The 19,134-nt window shown below is 43.3% G+C and overlaps 1 protein-coding gene across 2 annotated transcripts; it reads right to left on the bottom strand.

The window, feature by feature from the left end:
- Positions 1-558: 558 nt before the first annotated feature.
- On the bottom strand, positions 559-18,768 carry fam53b (family with sequence similarity 53 member B). 2 transcript variants are annotated; one of them, XM_053882197.1, is made up of 6 exons: positions 18,756-18,768; positions 16,964-17,115; positions 6,994-7,200; positions 6,271-6,325; positions 4,203-4,894; positions 559-1,724 (listed from the first exon to the last, which is right to left on the bottom strand). In XM_053882197.1, the coding sequence occupies exons 3-6, from the start codon at positions 7,081-7,083 to the stop codon at positions 1,404-1,406; spliced, it is 1,158 nt and encodes a 385-aa protein (XP_053738172.1). In that variant the 5' UTR covers positions 7,084-7,200; positions 16,964-17,115; positions 18,756-18,768; the 3' UTR covers positions 559-1,403. The 2 variants fall into 2 exon arrangements, with proteins under 2 accessions (XP_053738172.1, XP_053738171.1); XM_053882196.1 differs by lacking the exon at positions 18,756-18,768 and having other exon boundaries at positions 16,964-17,126.
- Positions 18,769-19,134: the final 366 nt, after the last annotated feature.

Raw genomic sequence — 19,134 nt, 5'->3', positions numbered from 1 at the left:
AAAAAAAAAAAAAAAAACAGAAAGGGATCGGACTTCCCACCCCTGCCCAGCGTCCTCCCTGCTAAGTCGCCGCTTCAGCACACAAACACACTGAGACCTCTGCAGCTTGTGCGATTGTCTTTTTGCGGACACTTAATTGGGTCAGCCGACAATGTTGCGTTTAAGTTTTCCTGAACAATGGAGGCGCTGTTCATGCTGCTGGTTAGAGCGGCTGTAGGTTCTGTTATCAACCCGGACTGCAGAAAAGTTGCGTTCTGGGCCGTCAACTTCCGCTGAGGGCCAAAGCCAGCGGCGGGCCGAGCTCCAGGCTTTTAATCTGGGAATTGCCAGATGAAAAATATATATTTGTATATAATATCATTATCACACTGCACAACATGCAGCATAGCAAAACATTACTTATGGATTCATAACTGATCCATTGTGGTCGCCTCCGTCTTAATATCCAGCTCGCTCACACACTTTTCCAGGTTAGCTTCCCCTCCATGTGTACTTCATTGCCCCGCCCACCTCCTGCTCTGCAATGCCGCACAGGAATCGAACCTGCAACCCTTTTGTGGTAAGCCTGTTACCCCACTGCACTGCCCTTTTGAAATACCAGTAATATCCCACTTGTGACCTGCTTGTCTTATGTCCACCCGTACTTACGACCACGGCCAACATTTTTTTTAAATTCAATGTCTGGCACCGCAGCATGTAGCAGTTACGGCAGCACTGTATCCCAGCATCTCACTGTCACACAGCCATCTACCACTACAGTAGCACCTATAACCCTCACGTCGGCTATTTTGAATGACATTCGACTTTCGTCCAATCTGACTAACGACCGGTTGGTCGGAACCGATCCCGGTCGGAAATCCGATGTTACTTGTACATGTATTTTTATTAAAGGATGCGTCTTATACTGAAGTCATTTTCTGAGTGGCACTCATTTCAAACCAGATATTGCTCATCATTTTATTCTTATAGAAATATGATCGTGTTTTGACACAACTCTGTGGTAACAGAATAACTGAATGCATTTTTTTTACTCAGACAACCAGGAGCACAGGAGTTCAGACCGGAGGCAGACTACAGGTTCAGGAAGGAAGGGGGTCTGGTCTTGTTTTCTCTCAGTGGTCTTTATTTCTGTCCCTCTTGCTGTGGAGGAAACGTCAGACTAGAGAGGGGAAAGAATGGTCGTCAGATGTACAACAGTAAAGAGTCCAGGGTTAGTATGGGTTTAATATCTATCTCCGCCAACTTTACCCCTAAAGCTCTGCACTGAAGAAAGTCCCCCGACAGTGAAGCCTCCTTTAGACATTGTCACGTTTCCCACCAGCTGTCTGCTTAAGACTATCAGTACTGGTAAAAAAAAAAAAAAAAAACAAACAAAACAGAAGTCCACAGAGAGGCAGTCCAGCTTAGTTCCTCTCGATCTGATCAATGTCCAACTCTCCTCCAAGCTGATACGCGTCCTTCTTGGTGCCACAAAGTCCCACCCACAGTGCGCCATTGTCCTTCTCATATGGGGTCCCCTCGCCACGATCCTGAATCCAGTCCACCTCCTCGAACACGAGAGCCGATGGGCCCGGTGCGTGCCCAGTCTCTTTTGTCCGAGGTGGATCACAGTCTAAGGTGTGTTCAGCGTCGGCCTGAGCGCTGGTCCTGAGGGTGGTCGGGCTCTTGTCGGATTCTTCACTAGTGATTCCCAGGCAGCTCAGGCTGTGGAAATTCCGAAGTTTCTGTGAGGGGAAAGAGATTTTTCAATTTAATCTCAAAGCTACATTCAAAAGGAGGCGTCATTCTTTGCTTGACAATGACAGCAGTTTTCTCTAAACTAAAGTGTCTTATCACCAGAGTCACACTTTGGTCATAATAGCCACAATATTGTCTGCTGTGAAGACAGACACGTTTTTGTCTACGACAAACCAAACTGTACTTTAACACTTGAAAATGCCACATGTACCACCAGATGTGGGCCGTAAATCTCAGCAGCAGTACACACCGAGCAACTGGTAGTTTGACCGGTGAATCTATTCGGGGGACAGATTGTTCTCACATAGCCGGAGGCTGGACATTAATCACATCTGCCCATGGACGGGCTGCTCTTCTGTTTCTCCCACACAAAGAACACACACATCTGAGTAAGCCCAGGCTCCTCCTCGGGCAGGTCCACATGTGCCGACGCTGCTGCGGGCCACTCCACCGACAGCTGCCAGGGCTTTACGGTGGAGGCTTATCCAATCTGTACAGCTAATGTGGAGAAGGCAGGACAGCTGCCTCACGCCCGGCCACTGCAGCGCTGGGCTTGAGAAAATGGAGCCTCTGTAAAACCTTTTGTTGCTTATGTAATATTTAACTGGAGCGGACGTGTCGGGGTTATGTCCAAAAGCAAATGACACCACTGCAATAACAGTAAAGGTTTGTTCGACCTAACAGTGAAAGCACAATGACCTTCTAAAGGCCTCAAAAGTTTTACTATACATCTACACATGTGCCTTTGGTACGACTGCGTTTCTTACTTTCCCGCTAAAGCCTATTGGGAAAGTAGTGTCACTATCCTTCTCTTCAGGAATATGTTGGCCTTTAATAATAGATCAGGCGAGTGCTAGCACGAATCCCACCATAAGTTTGGTGCTTCACTCTCCGACCTCTGGTTCAAAGAAACCTACATGGTGAGGTTTTCATTTGTTTTGGATTCATCACTGACTGACTTCAGCAAAGCATACGTCAGTTTGATCAAACAACTTCATGTCGGCCGGTTGCCTACGACTCACGACGCCCACGGTATAATTCCAGCACACATAAACCAGGAGCAGAGGCCCTGCTTTTTTTCTCAAATTAGAGGATTTTCCCCTCCACAGTCCACTGATGTAGATGTGACCACGGAGGGCCAAAGCTGTATAAATCTAAGCTGTTGGCTGGAGCCCCGGTGATGCTTGAAGCCAGAGCTCTCACAGCACTAACCGCCCGGACTCCAGTGAGTGATGACTTTCATTTGACATCTATTTGTGGATGAGGGCAGTTTCTCAGAGTCTGGGGGGAAGGAAAATCACAACTATTCTGTCTGGTTCTTGTTCCTGCAATGGCTTTTGTCAGCGAATTGAAGGAGTCTGGTGAGGACCAAATCAAATCAATAGTCAAGCAGAACAGAGCTTCCTGTCCTGAGCTAGTTCGGACGCTTAGAGGAGGTTTGTATTTGGAGTCAACTCATTTGTTCCTGACTTAACCCTGTTACATCAAAATGTTGTGATGTTTGCAGTTCAGTACAATTTCTCGAAAACTATCCTCATCTATAATGACCTTGACTCCCTGTCAATAGGAGTCGCTCAATAGCGCGACAGTGGTAGTGATCTGCCCTCCCAGCTGAGTTTACACAAATCGATAGCTCCCTACCCAACAGCCTTCTCCCCTCTGCCCACGATCCATAGAAGTCGAGTTGCAGTGACTCACTGGTAAATCACACCACTGGCCGCAACAAGTCCTTGGACAGTAAGGTGACTTTGAATACTGGCACCGTGGCGTACAAAGGAAATCAAGTGGAAGTTTTGACAGACAGGAACTGCACAAACCTCTGAAAACAGGCTTCCAAGGCTAACAATCGTGGCTCCGAAGCTTTGGCCTGTTAAAATATTGTTGGCTGCCCCCCCCCCCACTCCCTTCCAGCACTGCTGACCTCCCTCCTCACAAGTGTTTGTGCTTGTTGTGTCACGGCAGCGGTGTTGTTAAGACAAGGCTGAACTCTGGTTGACTTTCCTGAAGTGCTGAGTCAGCGGTGTTTATGGTTCAGCCGTTTGAACGTGTGAAACTCCCAGGGAAGTGACAGGATTTCACCCCGTATTTATAAGAACCGCTGTCGAGCGGCATGATTAACGGACACGTTTTAATGACGGCTGAATAACAAACATGACACACACACACTTTTAGGTGTGCAGAGAGGCCAAAGACAATGGCCTTGTTTGGAAGGGATGGAACAGAATAGAACTTCCTCCTTCCTATATTCCTCCAGGGCCTCGTAATTACCTCGGCCATTTTGCCTCTACGTGTTCATAACTGACAGACCTTGACCCACAATTCTCAGCAGCATGAAAGTCAACTTGAACTTTTGAGTCAGAACCATCAGGACATGAGTAGTCCAGTTCATTACGACTCAACTAGGCTTGGACAGCCTCTATATAAAACGTGGATCGGTGGATACAAAAGGTCTTCTCCACACTGACCTGGGTCATCTTGGCCAGATCCAAGGAGGGTCTCTGTTTATGCGTGTCTGAAGGTCTCCTACGCTTCACACCAATCTTCTTGTTGTTAAGCACGCAGGGCTGCGAGCGGCTACGTGGAAGACCTTGCCCTCCACGGTGCTCCAACTCCGGTGTGGAGTCTGGAGAGCTGGACGGGGAGGGTCTGTGAGGCTCAGGGACACGGATCTCTTCATGAGAGAGGTAGAGGGGCTGTGCAGGGGGTTCCGAGGAGGCAGACTGTGAGAAGCAGGGCGGCTCCACCACGTCGGAGCAAGTCGGCAGGTTGAAGCTGGAGCTGCGTTGCATGGTAGGAAACCCCAGCTGAGAGCCACCACGCTGGACGCTTCCTCCGCTGTAGCACCTCCGTTTCTCCACAGTGGTCCACAAACGGGAACCCTGAGGGCGCCAGGCGGTTCGGCAGCTGCCGAGCTCATCCGAGCAGGACAGGGACCTGCATTGGCGCTTGCTGGGCGGCGCCGTCGAGGAGGCAGCTTCAGTCAGGCTCAAGTCCTGGAGCAAGCTGCTGATTGTACTAGAGGTAGAACCCACGTCCCAGTCCCAGTGAGCTGAAGTCTTCCCAGGCAGGACGTCCCACAGGTTCTCAAGGCTGGTCCCAACCGGCCCCTGTTGTATGCCACAGCTGTGACCCAAACCACACCACCGTCGACTGGAATCTACAACAAAAAAAATAGCATTCTCATATGAGCAAAAGTAGCTCAGATCAAAGGTGATTTAGTAAAGGAAAAACCATGCATTTTTTAGGACAAAAAAACCTGGCTCCTTCATGAGAATGTTATTAAGGCGGGAGGAGATGGTTACAACTTAAAAAGCTGTCAATTGAGTATAAAGATGTTTCACAATCGCTCTTGCGAGCGTCGAGTGTAACAGTAATTCAGTCCAGTAATTGGATTAGGTCAGATTTACACAGCTCCACTGTCAGAGTGACCAGATAGACTTTTCATAACAAACATTCAGACTTGATAACCACCGTACACAATGAAAACATATGGTTGGGAATAAGAAGTGCAGTTGGAATCACTTCCAGCCACTGAGGTTTTGTTTGGCAACATCACACAGCCGCTCTGGGGAGCAACAATCCCAGCATGTGTGTTGACACGACTCCCTTCTTTGTGAATTTGGCTCCAAAAATAAACCCCTCGGCTGTCACTGCTGACTGTGGACGTGAAGGAAGAATAGAACTTATTTCACGAGGCTGTTGCCGATCTTCAGACTGAAGTGGCATCGCTGGAATGGCAACAGGAGTCTGATGTGCGACTGTTGTGACAACACTGATGCTCTTGTTACAGCGACTGGGTCAGCCAAGTGAACTGGTCAGTCAACTCTGAGTCACGCACTGAGAGACCGAGCCACTGCCCACAGCTGGTATGGAACATCTATTCTTCCTCTACCAGATATAAAATCCCCCAAATGCCACTGAGTTCAGAGTAGGACAACACACTGGACACAAATGGTGTTGATATACACTAGTTTTTAATGACGGCCGTGTTCTCCACCTGGGGACGGCATGTCCACCGGGAATGTGAGACTGTCTGGAAGCTATTAGCCGCTAACAAGCAGATATTAACACGCTATGTCAGAGACACCTGTCAGATGTGTCTCACATTCAGCGACTATTACCAGGACACAACACAGAGCCCTGCTGCACTGATATAGTAACACGACTTGTAAAGTTCATGATCTCTGGAGAACTGAAAAAAAGTAAATGTTGATATAAAGCTTGTGTAGATAAAGTAATATAAAAAGATAAGGTGAAAAAAAGTCTTCTATTATTGGCTTTTCTGAAACACAGCTCTCTGTAAGCTGTGGGTTTTGTTGGAGCCAGTTTATTCAAACAAAATACAATCAGAGTAGTTTTTCTTGTACATTAGCATGTCTCCTATTGTCAGACTATTCATTTGTCATTTTTCTGTAACTTGCTGCTGTCAAAACCATTTAGCTTTGAGTCGGACTCATGAGGATTTAAGCACACAGGCCATTTAAAAAAGTGTCAGCGAACTCGATACGGAACGGACATTAACAAGACCCTTACCCATGAGTCCACAGGAGAAGAGGGTTGTCCCCTGGCTCATGGTCTGTTCCTGGAACTGTGGAGATATGAAAGACTGTCACTGTCCACTCACAAACCAGTCCACATTGCAACAGCCTGAACTAATTGGAATGTCAAATTGAGGCATGTGAATGTTGTGACTGCGGCACGGTGATTCATTTCTCAAGGCAAACCCATCTTCTTCTACTAGGATAAGGGTCAGTAGGCTCTCCAAAAACACAAACAAGTGCATCCTTCAATGTCTGAAGTTTTGAAGGAAGACAAGTACAAAATGGCTGACTCAAACTACTTCAACTTCTACCTGTAACCTGGCTTGTTGAGTGGTTCGAGTTTGGGTATCATGACTGCAAATATTTAATACCTCTAATCGTGAATCAAATACCATACTATAACAACATTCATGACACTCATTGAAGCATTATTCCTAGTCAGCATAGCAGGAGCCAAACAAACACTTATTTTTGTGGCTCATTCTTGTGAACACATGTGACAGATATAATTCTGCAGCGACTCCTCCTCAACTGATGTTAAGGCCCAGGAAGTGGAGTTAAACACAGGCGATGTTTTAGGGTGACACAATTGGAAAATGTAATGCTGAGCCATAAAACTGTCAGAAACTATTTCCTGATGTGAAGCAGCAGCTTGTCATCTTTAGCAAAGAGTATTTTCACTGACTTGTCTTTGAATGTGGCACTTTTGTCTTACCGGCCCCAAATCGGTGCTTCTAGATGCTACATCGTCGCTGGCCTTCTTTTCCAGTGTTTTCTTGTAAATAATCACCATGGCAACACACATCTTTGTCCCAGACTAGTCCAGTGAGTGCAAGCCGAGCTGGCCATGGCGAAAGTCCTGGTGCAAGTTTTCACTCAAGTCTGCGGCGTTCTGGAATGCGCTTCACTTCTCGGCCCAATCCTGAGAGGACGCAGAGAGGAGAACGCAGGATTAGACCTCAGTGCATTACTCACATTCTGTCGATCATAGAAGCACAGGAGAGAATGAGCAGAGAATGAGGTGAGCACGTCTCTGGTCAAGAATGCTAAGTATCGAATAGACGCCATCTGTCCGCGCTGGATCACAGCAGCTGTATTCACATCTGTCACAAGTCTCTTGTTGGTCTCTGGAGCCGCTTTAAGGTGCCTCTGGGCTAAGTGCTGATAAATACTAAGAACACATTTAAGAAACAGCACGAAGACATTCATGAGGACCTGGTTAACATTCATGATACGCGTGGTGAACCAAGCCTAGAGTGTGTGCTACATTATAGCTAAAGGGCAGAAGACAATTGATGGTGCTGGAGTCATTTGTAGTTTAAAAAAGCTCCTAAGATTCTAACATTTCACAGATTAAACAACATTCATCTGGTAATTTTCTCCCAACACTCCTTAAATATTCAGTAAAAATGGCAACTTCACAAACTTGGTCACATGTAACGCTGATGACAACCAAAGTCTTCGGTGCCTCAGCATGCGTGTCAAAGAGGAGACCAGCCCACATTTGAGTGAGATGGCATTCTGAAGTTTCATTTTGATAAGTCAGGACAAGCAACATCCCCGCTTCTATCTGAGCAGACAAACCATGGCGATCAACTGAAAAATAAAAACATAAAAATAGTTATTAAATATGAACGACTTCAAAAAGTTATTTTAACTCTGTTCCAAAATGCAAGAGGAAGGAAGCATCCATGACTCAGTAGTGAGAAGTGGTTTTGGGGGATTTTATCTTGACTAATTTCTGGTCGAAATTAGCATCAACAAATCGCACAAGGACACGTTGTGAACGGGCCGTTTCATGAACACTATCTTCAAACACTTGTTCTGCTTCTTCCTGCGAGGCATTCTCATTTCCACAACCCTTCTTGGAGTAGAACTCAACACCTAGTGTTGTGGATTTTCTGTAATTTAACGGAGCACATTTTCAATGTTCCACTCTGGAACACACAGAGAGGATGCGGCAAAGTCAAAGTTGTGTAATTGAATCCTCCGAGGGCTGGCTGGGAATAGCTGACCTTGCGGTTATCACAACAACGCTCTACACTTGAATGCTGCTCTGTGATAACAGCAAAACGCATGAATAACTGCTCTACGATGTTGTTATTGAAACTTTACCATTTGCGACCCCATATATGATGGAGGTGGAGGACAGTCGATGTTTGACTAGTGAGCGAAACTGACAGACAGTAAAGGAGGAACAGAAAGTACCAGCAGATGAGACCCTGCTAATGCAGAAGAGACATGTGTAGAAGAGGGGGGGTGGGGTGGGGTGGGAGCATCACAAGACCGTGAGACCCAACAAACTAGACGAGGTGTTTACTTTCATCATCTGACTTCCATTACTTACACTTAAAGCTTCAGGAAAACAACCAAACAAGGGAAGGCCTATTGAAGAGAAGTGCTGTGGATTTCTCTGCGAGTTAAGGCGCTGTGCTGTTTAGGGCCAGCTTACAGTGTGCGTGACCATTAACCACAAGTCCACGCAGATAACCAGGGGCACGTTGGCAAAGAGGAAGCAGCTGTTTATATACTACACCCGATGGCTCTGAGATGGAAAGGGATTACTCCAATGATAAAGGAAACGCGTCAAAAGAAATACATGCCAGTTCAATCTACCGTTCAGGATAACATTCCACCTCATACCGACACTGGCTCAAAAGTGTTGAGCAACAACTGGGTCAAATGAAGCCGAGACTATATTAACGTCATTAACAACACTTCCACTGTCCCTGTTGGGAAACTTCGGAAAATTGTATCCGAATTTAGGAGCCTTGTGGTGTCACAGTGATCTCGCAATCTTTTCCAGGCTTCAACCAGGATACTCACACACACAGACACACTTTTTTTTGTTACTACTGCACTCATGCTTATACCGCTCCCATAGTATACAAGATCACAAAGCAGTGTAGTGACACCAGTGTGCCGAGCGGGCAGAAATACATTTTATTTGAAGAGAAAGAGCATATATATACACACACACACACTTTCAGTTCAATAAAGAGAATGATGTTTTAGATTCTTAAATCAAAAGCGCAAAGCAGACCAAGCCAGGACGCAAACTCTAACACCACAGTTCTAAATGGACGGAATGAGCGGTGCCAGCAGTCGATAGATGAAAGTGACACAACGCAGGCTGGTGCGGTCTTGTAATTACACACTTGCGAGTTAAAACCACTCGCAACCTAAGTCGAAACATACTTTCCATGAGTTTCCACATTGTTATTTATTTTGATGTTACGGCAAGCAGAGCTTCTGCTTTGGTGGCTGTTGGTGAATATGTTGTTGGATGCTGTGTTTACATGTTTACATCTAATGCTCTTAACATGTCTTATAACAAGTGTGATTCACTTGCTGATAATCTCCAGATAACTATGAGCCGTAGTGCAATTAATCGTGAATAATTACCTCTTAATTACAACTGTAGAGAGCATCAGCTCATGTTCTGTCTCCCACACAGAGTGCTTTATTAGGGCGAGGTTTCTGAAACGCATTTAAAAGCATTCCTCTGCTCCATGAAATACGTGGCACACATTCATAAAAGCGTATCCCTGGCTCTGCCTTTAAATCTTACTCAAGCACTATGGCAGGAGGAAAATACGAGCTACGGTGCTTCTTTTTCTTGGGTTGAAGGTGCCACTTTTGAAGTCAGGTCTTTTACAATGCTGTTGCCAACACCAAACATTGGAGGGAGTTTCTGAGGTGTCTGGGAGTCGATAACCCTTTATCTAGATGTACTCAGAGCCCGCTATGACAACCAAGTCTAATCTCTGCGAAGAGGGTGGACTGATGCAAGACGCTCCCTCTGGTGCCAACAAGCTGAGATCTGAACTGTGATCAGATGATGACCTCGTTCATAACGGATGTCTCTGAGGCATAGACTTATGGCTCTGTTGAAGTACACCACTTTGGTCAGACAGGAGATTTTGCTCTGGCACTATGGTTTTGGAAATGCTTCGATGGATATGTGAGCAATAATACAGAAATATCCATGCTTTGAACCACCAATCACGCAATCAAAAACATGCAGAGCAGTCTGAGTTTCACTTCAAATTGAATTGAACGCACTGTCATAGGGAAAAAAAGTGTTTTTTTTTAAACATAAAAATGCGCTCCAAGGGTGAAAAGAGCTCAGTGAGATTGCTGACGAAATTCTGGCAATCCACTCCACCTTTCTCGGAGGTGCCGTTCTTGAAATCTGGCAACACAATCCTCCACTTCAGTGGTTAAAACAATGACTCCCTGGCTACATACAGTGATGAACTTATCAGATATTTTGGCTAGCGAGAATAGAATAGAATAGAATAGAATTTTTTTTTTTATGAAATGTTCAGTCACCTAAACCACATTCTCGACTATTTATGCATTTTTTTAAGTGATTTTTAAAAGTTCAGATCTTAACCATATTTGTCAATAGGTATTATTTTGGTGCATCCCTACTACTAAATGTTGAGTTATGGTCATATCCAACTACATCTAGCATCTGTTCCTTTACATTGGGAAAAACCAGAAACACTCGCAGCATGGGACAATCCTCATAAATGTGGCACTTCAGGCCTCAATTTTGGAGTTCTGGACAAAGATTGCTAGTTTTCCTTCTTAAGAAAAAAAATTGTGAAGACTGCATGTCAATGAGTTTTGCCCAAATCGCAGTTTACAATTGTGAGATAAACATTGCAAGGCAACTGCTTTAGATTTATAAAAGAATGCCAAGTGTGTATGTGTTGTGTTTTATAAAGACGAAACACAACTTTTTTTTTAGATAGATAGATTAGATAGGGAAAATATTTTAAGATAAATTTACTAGGAGAGCGTTGGAAGTGCTCTGCTACTTTGCCCTTCCCCTCCTTCAGCCACACATGAACCAGGAGGCTCTACCCCTGAACATGGAGGTGCAGAATGTGGGGGCAGGGCAGTTGGGGTAAGGCCAAAGGGTGAAATGGGATTTGGCTTTAAAGCTTCTCCTAATCCCAAACTGCTATAATTTCTTTGAAAGCCTATATTTGACATTTTCCACTGTATAGAATACTCAATAGAATCCATACAGCATCTTTACAGACTGTATACATTTTCATGAAGTCTGGCAAACCAATTGTCCTGTACTAGTTGGGCAACAGCTCCAGCCAAACTACACTACTACACACTCTATTTAATTATTTGTATTTAATTATTATAAAATATTCCACACTGGAAGAAAATTATAGGTTGCGGTGTATTTAGTGACTTGAGAGCGCATTCTATGTAGGATCAGAATACTTCCTTAGATTATTAGCACATACAGAATTGTTATAGTCTGTTTGGACTATTGAATATTTAATTTTGCAAATGTTTAGGCATGAAATCTTTTTTTTTTTCAAGATGCCTTTTATATGTTTTTGCAAGCCTGTAATTTTAAGTTGGGGAAATAAATAAATATAGGTCACACACTAGGCCAACATTCTTGAGACCATATGATTGTAAAAATTCTTTATGTGCTTTCAGCATTCATAGTCAAATAGATTCTTCTCCTACGCTTCAGTCAGGTTCATTTAAATATAAGTGTGATCTCTGCTACCACAACGTACATCCTGACCGCGGAAACCTGGACGCAGGTTCCTAATTAGAACAGCTTTTCCATACATTACTCTTGACTGTAATCCCACAGGTTAGGTCAGAGTTACGTAAGGATTTTCAAAGCTTGTCTGACCAGCAATTAGTGTTAATACTAGTAAATCCATTTCATAACATTTGGACAGGCCTAGGTGAACCAGAGCACTGTCCTTGTCCTTAAAGGGAAGCTAGCCTACATTTCCAACTTTACTGACTGAAGCATGTTTCAGATGTTGAGGCATCTACATGATGCATGATGAAATCAGTACTAATCTCTGATCTGAAACCTCTTGAATGAAAGGTTATTAGAGCAACAAAAACAATGTGATGTCACAATAGGAATGACTGCCGTCTGTCTGGAGCGAAGCTACAGTATCAGCCTGTCTGGATGAGTGATCAGACGCGTTGTTGGCACTGGATCAGATCAGTGATCAACATATGAGTTTAGTGAGTTAGTTCAGTGTTCATTCATTCTTAAGATTTTTCACTTGTGTCGTGTGTGTATGTCACGTAAACACTATTGCCTCCTCATTCATGATTCTAGGCTTGTTATGTGTATCCACGGTAACATCACCAGCCTGCTCTCTTCTGTCTGTGAGAATGCATGCTCCGTCGGGAGGATGGTTGCAAGAACAAAATGCATTTAGTTAGTTTAAGCTACTCCAAGGGCACTGTGTGAGCAAAGGTATTAAAATTATTACATATATTTTTAAGGCCTGTGGGCTACTCCTCTGGTCTACGCGGGCTCCCTGGTGTTGGCGACCCCTTTGGTACATTGTCCGACTGTTGAAAGTGCCATGTTGAGAGTTGTGTCGTCCGGAATGAAAAGCTCTATTTCTGGTACTGCATTTGGCCTAAGAACTCGACAGTTCCCCAGTTTCCCAAACTACAGATTATGCAACACCAGATATTCCCATGCACGAATAAGCTTTCTGAATCAAAAAAATCTTCAGGACTGATAGAGTAAACAAAAGCATTCTGATGAGAAGATTAAAATGGAAAAAACTGTTTGTATCATCTATACAGATCCATGACTAGTACACTTTAAAAGTTCGAGAATAGCCTACAGCAACAGACAGCAGATGCCTATCAAAAAATGTTGCATCATAAAGGTTTTCATCTGTAAATCATTATACACGCCAGCTACAGTAGTAGAGCTTACTACATGAGGCCACGGCTACTGCGACTGGTCATAGCAGGATGCTAGCTCATCAATATAGACATCCAGGCCCATAAACCGTCCTAGCTGTCCTTGTGAGACTCACATACAGGTTTCTCACAGCTACTACGGGTGAAAGTCAATTGCAAAACCTCATTCAACACTAAAGATTCTTTGGATTATTCCTCAAGAGCTTGTCCGACTGAACTGTTGGCCCTGCTGGCCCACTTCCCCATTGTCGTCATCTCGAGTTGAATCCCTATTTTGTACTCCAGCAGTTCACACGTCATACTAGTGGGTGTTTTGAAAAAGTGTGTTGTAAAAAAGATACGCAGACAGACACGCAAACAAGACACACTAATTAAATAAAAGGCAAAACCAGTTTATCCGCTCTGCTGGGCATAATTCTTTGTAAATCTAGGTTTTTTTTGGCAACCCAAGCTGTCTTTGTCGGTGGTAGTAGTTCCCCGTCACAAAGGGCAGATGACACTAAGCTCAGCCACAGGTGAAATACAGATTTATGAAACACAATGCGCGGTGCTGGCCAGCTCACAGCTGTCCGCATGTTCACAGAAATTAGGCAATGTCAAACAGGAGGCACACTCTACATTTAAAGCGTCGCAGTGAATAGTCCGAAATGAGCATGGCAGGGAGCTTTAATTGTAGTTATCAGGCGGCGTTTGAGGGCCTGGGGTACAGCCAAGGCCTTGCAAGCTTGCAGCTGCCCACTTACCATAAACACAAAAGCACAGCATGCTTATGCACGACAGCCAAGCAGGCCTAGGTTTTATAGAGGCCTGCTGTTTAATGATCTCATACATAATCACTCGCACTGTATACATTTGTCTAAAACACAGCCTTTGTGGAGCTCTGTAATCAAGGCTCTCAATAAGCCAGTCCGGGTTGGAGAGAGAAGTTGTTCACTTCAATGCTACCTCTGACAAGGTCCCTTAATTACCGAGAGTTGGAGACGACAACATCCTTCTGCGACTGAGGCAGAATGAAATTCATGAACGCCCCAGACTTCTTGCTTTCACCCAAGTGAAGTACAGCAAACGCTCGCCGGAAGTTAGTCATTCCCCAGCCAGAATTTTCCCTTGAACTCACACGCCCACAAACAGCGACAGACATAGACTGTCCTTGCCATTTGGAGGTTTGCTACGTTTACGAGGAGCTATTGACCTTAAGGACACAAGTTATTGAAGTGGACAATAAAGGTAATAAAGTTTGTTAAAAAAAAAAGCAGACTTTAACACCTATCGGTAAAATGTAGGTCTCTCGTAGGTTTCTCACCTTATGAGCTCCTTGTTTGGCTTAATACTGTAGCTGTTTGAAGGTGTGCGTCGTTGGGCCACAGCCCCACCCTAGTTCCATTGAAAAGGGACACGCAGTTGAGTAAGAAGATTTCCATCCCATTAAAAGCAGCATAACATGTTGAGAAATAAGGGTCTTGGCTTGGGTTACGTTTTGGAGGAGTGTGGTTAGAGGCTAAAATGGGGGTATAAAGAGGGGCCCATTCAGAGTTCTATTTGGCCTGGATCTGTTTGGCCAGTGTGAGTGGGCCCTTGGCTCCACACAAAACGAACGTTCAACATCCCGGCGCTCCAGGAAACCCATATCAGCAGTTCATATTTTGTGGTCTGTCATCCTAATGGCCACACTCGTCCGGTTAAGCAGTCTTTTTATAGTGACGTTGTTGGAAAAACTAAGTTTCTCACATCTCAATAGGGATTCAGAGACCAAAGAGTACAACAAAAGGAAATATGCATGGTATAGTACAATAAATATCGTCCAGTAAACATGGTTTCAAATGACAGTAAAATCGTAAGAATGTCTTCTGAAAATAAATGACTTATCTGAATAACCACTGAAGAGGTGCCAAAACACCACTCTTCCTGAAAGAAAGAAATATTCAGAAGTCCCAACCGTCATCTTAAAAACGTTAAATTTATTCTCAAAACAGAAAAACATCCACGAGACTCCAAGCACACATTGAACAGAGGCATCCTGCACAATCTCTGTTTGGAATCTGCTTTTGCACTTGAGTGCTCAACAGCTTTCTCGACGAGCTTGCCAGCCCTCCAGGTGGATGGCTCTCAGTTTCAGAAAAAAAAAAGGGCTCTGAAAACTGAGCTTGTCTAAGTAACCAGCACAAACAGTCTCTTACACTCCATTCCAAAATCCCTCATGAAAGGGAAATGAGTTTGGCAAAGAAATTGGTGTGACAGGAGCTCACAGAATGTTACAAGCAGGCTACAGAGCAAACAGGATTTTGAACTCAAAGAAAGGCCACAAGCTGTTGATGATATTTAAGTAGAAACTTCAGGGGAAAATCTGTATCTTGCCATGTACAAAATGTTACAGTACCAGTTGTCATATATTAGAATGAATGAAGTTGACACATATATACAACGAGCAAAGCTTAGTCTCAGATTGTGCGTCAGTCAGTCAACCTTCATACCTGAGGGGAAGGTTGGTCTGATAAAGAGCAGACAAGAGCATTCCACTGTAACGGCGCTAACTGCAAAAGAACAGGACCCTCACATTGGAAATGACAGGCCTGAGTCCTCGCCCTACATATAAAATACACACGGACACTCCAGTCACATCATGGAACGTTTAAGTGCCTTGACAACAAATACACACAGCCAAAGAGCCATCGCTTCAACAATGTAATTGTAAGCCACTTGTATACAGGAGGGATCATTTAAAAGTCTATAAATAGGTATGAGCAAGCTCAAACTTGACTTGGTAACATTTCCACCGGTGCTTCGACATGTTGCTTCAGTAAACCGTACAGATATGAGGTGTCGATAATACAGGAGCTGATATCAGACAACAAATATGATAAACAACACATCGACAACACTACGGTTGTGAGGCAAGCCAACTATTTTCACAGCTTCAGCAAAATTATTTTCACAAGTTCAAGCGCTGTATGATTACTATTAGGAACATAATAATAACTGTATAATGGTACTTAAAACAATAGGAGAAGCTCTTAAACTGTCACAAAATTTAGTTTGTATCAGCTGGAAAAAATCTAAAAAAGACTTTCGGAACTGACTTTGGTTACAGCATAGCATAGTTTTAACGTTAATTTATGTGGGAAGGAGGACATAACCAAGTGGTTAAACAGCTTTTAAAGCTCATCCACCGACAAAGTAATATGGAGAACGTTGACAGTTGTAATCAGAAGACGATTACCTAACTAACTTTAGGGCAACTTGAATGGACTGGTTAAGGGTTCATTGCAGTGTGCAATAAAGTCTAAAACTTTGTTATACAAATGTTTTTATATGTATATATTTGACACAATATTTGATTGTATTTTAGCACAGGTATTAGAGACACAGTTACAAGATGTCCATGTCAAAGGGGACTTTTTGTCCATTGAGCATAAAAGTCTTTTTTTTTTACATTTATTTGTAGGAATCGAGCCATTACGTGAATAGTAAAACTCAAAACACCCTATCAGTTTCAGTCCTGTATTATTATTTAAGCTTTAAAAAAAAGAAACCGTTTAAATAATGTTTTAATAATGCTTGGAAAGTAGCTGTCAATCACATTATTATTGGGAAACACTTGTTTACAGCAAGAGGCATTTCAAGCCAATAAGTGGAATCAGACATCTGTCGCAAAATAAAAAAAAGTATTATACATACAACTATTCAACTATGAATAACAAGCAGACATCCAAGCAGGACAAAGCCTATTGCAGTGAACATATGAGGGAAATGGGCTAAGCTAACAAACCTAGCCTACTTTAGTTTGCAAACTTTTACCACAGCAAATGTGGCTCTGTCTCGAAGAACGCCTCGTTATTTCAACAAATAAAGCACAATCTTGAACAACAAAGCAGAGGATCAAGCTACATGTCAGGAGTTAGTTGCCATGAATGGTTATTGTATTTATTATTTCATTTAAAATTGGCACTCACGAGCATGGTGGTGAACGCCACGGAGCTCCCGGTCACGACAGGCGCCTTGTTAGTCTCTGTTGCTCATGTTAAATGTGTTGTTTTGAAGAAAAGGAGGTGAAAGGCAAGTCGAGTCGTCAACTTGTCCTCCTGCTCCAGGCAGCTTCTGCAAACTACAACATTGTTTCACTACTCTGCACGCTAGTGACAACATACACTGGGAGTTTACACCTCTGATATTGTAGGGGTGTCCACCAACTGATTCCTGTTTTTAACACGTTTCCTTATCCACCTCGGCAACTTAGGAGTCCAGTTTTTTTCTTTCAATACAAAATATAGTCCGTTTTCTTAAGGTTAAACAAAATAAAACAGAACAAAAACACGCATATATTACATGGTAAGAGTTCTAGTCCTGTTCTAGAAATCTCCCCCCATAACAACTGGTGGTACGTTCCTATTTGCGGCAATGAAAAGTCATCAGAGTTGTGTATAGAATTGGAGACGAAATTGAGGTAAACTACGCCCATTCTGTGACCAACTGAGTGTGATCTTGAAAAATGTGGCTCAGACTGTCCCTTACATGTGTAATAGATAAATAATAAAGAGTTATATCTTGTCTGTGCGCCTTCATTTCGTACTTCGTACTTATTTCGTATTACTTACTTACTCAAAAAAACGGGTACAGGGAAACACTGTTTCGTTTATTACCCATAAGTAACACGTTAAAGCGGAAGTTAGTCATATGAGAACTGAACTGCCTTTTCCTGCAAGAACGCATTCCTCTTTTTATTTATCTACTTTTTTATTATTCACTTTTACGATTTTAGTTGTACTAACTTGCTTGGATGATTCGGAAAACATTGACATGTAAAGTTTTCAAATTGTTAATCGATGGTAAGAAGTTCAGATGCAATGTTATACCACATAATAACAGTTGAATAAGTACTCTAAAATTAAGTTTAAATGGGAGCCCTGGATGGGATGACAACGTGTTTTCTGTAGAATAGACAGCAAATATTTATAAAAATTGAACTTTTCTTTCTCAACCAAAGTCGTGTGGAATTCTGATTCAAAGGTACTTTCGGTTGTTATTATTATTTGATGTACGCACGTCAACATAAAACAGTGTGATGGTTAGTGCGGAGGTCCCCAAAGTTGCAGGGTGGGCCTCAGCCCGGGTGGGGAGCTGAGACTCACCCCTGGCAGACACTATTGTTAATCAAGGACTAACATCTGCTGCGGGCCACTAATCCCTCCCCGAGTGTCCTCCTCGTTTTAAGACTGTCTGCCGTCAGTGTCAGAGGATTTGCACCTATGCCGAATCGGTGAACACAGTTCGTGAGAGAGACGTGTGTTGGCCCTGACCGCAGGAACACAATGTTGTAGTTAGACCTTTGAACCCATAGAGGGTGGTGTTTACCAGTCACGAGAGTCTCAACCATTAAAACTAATGCAAATGATGGTAACGTTTTTTGCACGTATTCATTTCTTAGTGACACTGATACTATAACAGCGTCAGGCATATGGTAAGGAGTTAAAAAAAGGAAGTGCGCTTCCAACTGCCAGACCCCATGCAGAAGCGTGTGCGCCATCTGTACTGAAGCAGATGGTTACAGGACCTTTGTTACAGGAGCCATCGCCACTTGAATGATCAGTTCATGCTTCCCAGCCACATAAATCTACTCTTTACGACTGTATTCTGCTGCATGATACTTGTGAAGGAAATCCTGGATATACAGAGGGGAAGCCTGCCATTTCACATGATAGAAAACACTGACACCATTAGTCAAAATACAGAAGTACACACATTTACCATCGGTTCCACGTGGTGGGACGTACTTGCTGAAGATGGGGAAAAAAACAAGCAAAAAAAAAAAAAAAAAGAGTTCATAGACCATCCAGTAAAACTTAACACCTCTCGTACATAACTTTAATCCCGCTCTATAATGTTTATAACAAAGTCATTACACTGGCTCGCGCAGTTTCAGGTGAAGCTAAAATAAAGGACTGAAGCGGCTAAGCGAGATATTAAAATTGTAAATAATATGTGTGTGAGTAACGCTGATTTTAATAATAAAAAAAAACTTTTTTGCGCAGGATATTTTTTTTCCGCTTGCGATAATATGTATATTGCTTTTTATTTTGAAGGGCGGAAGCGGAACTCTGCATGTCGAATCTGGTCATGTGCAAAG

Source organism: Synchiropus splendidus, chromosome 1 (genome assembly GCF_027744825.2).
Source record: "Synchiropus splendidus isolate RoL2022-P1 chromosome 1, RoL_Sspl_1.0, whole genome shotgun sequence".
NCBI lineage: Eukaryota > Metazoa > Chordata > Actinopteri > Syngnathiformes > Callionymidae > Synchiropus > Synchiropus splendidus.
Note: the sequence above shows the minus strand (reverse complement) of the source record. Positions and strands in the feature narration are given on the sequence as shown.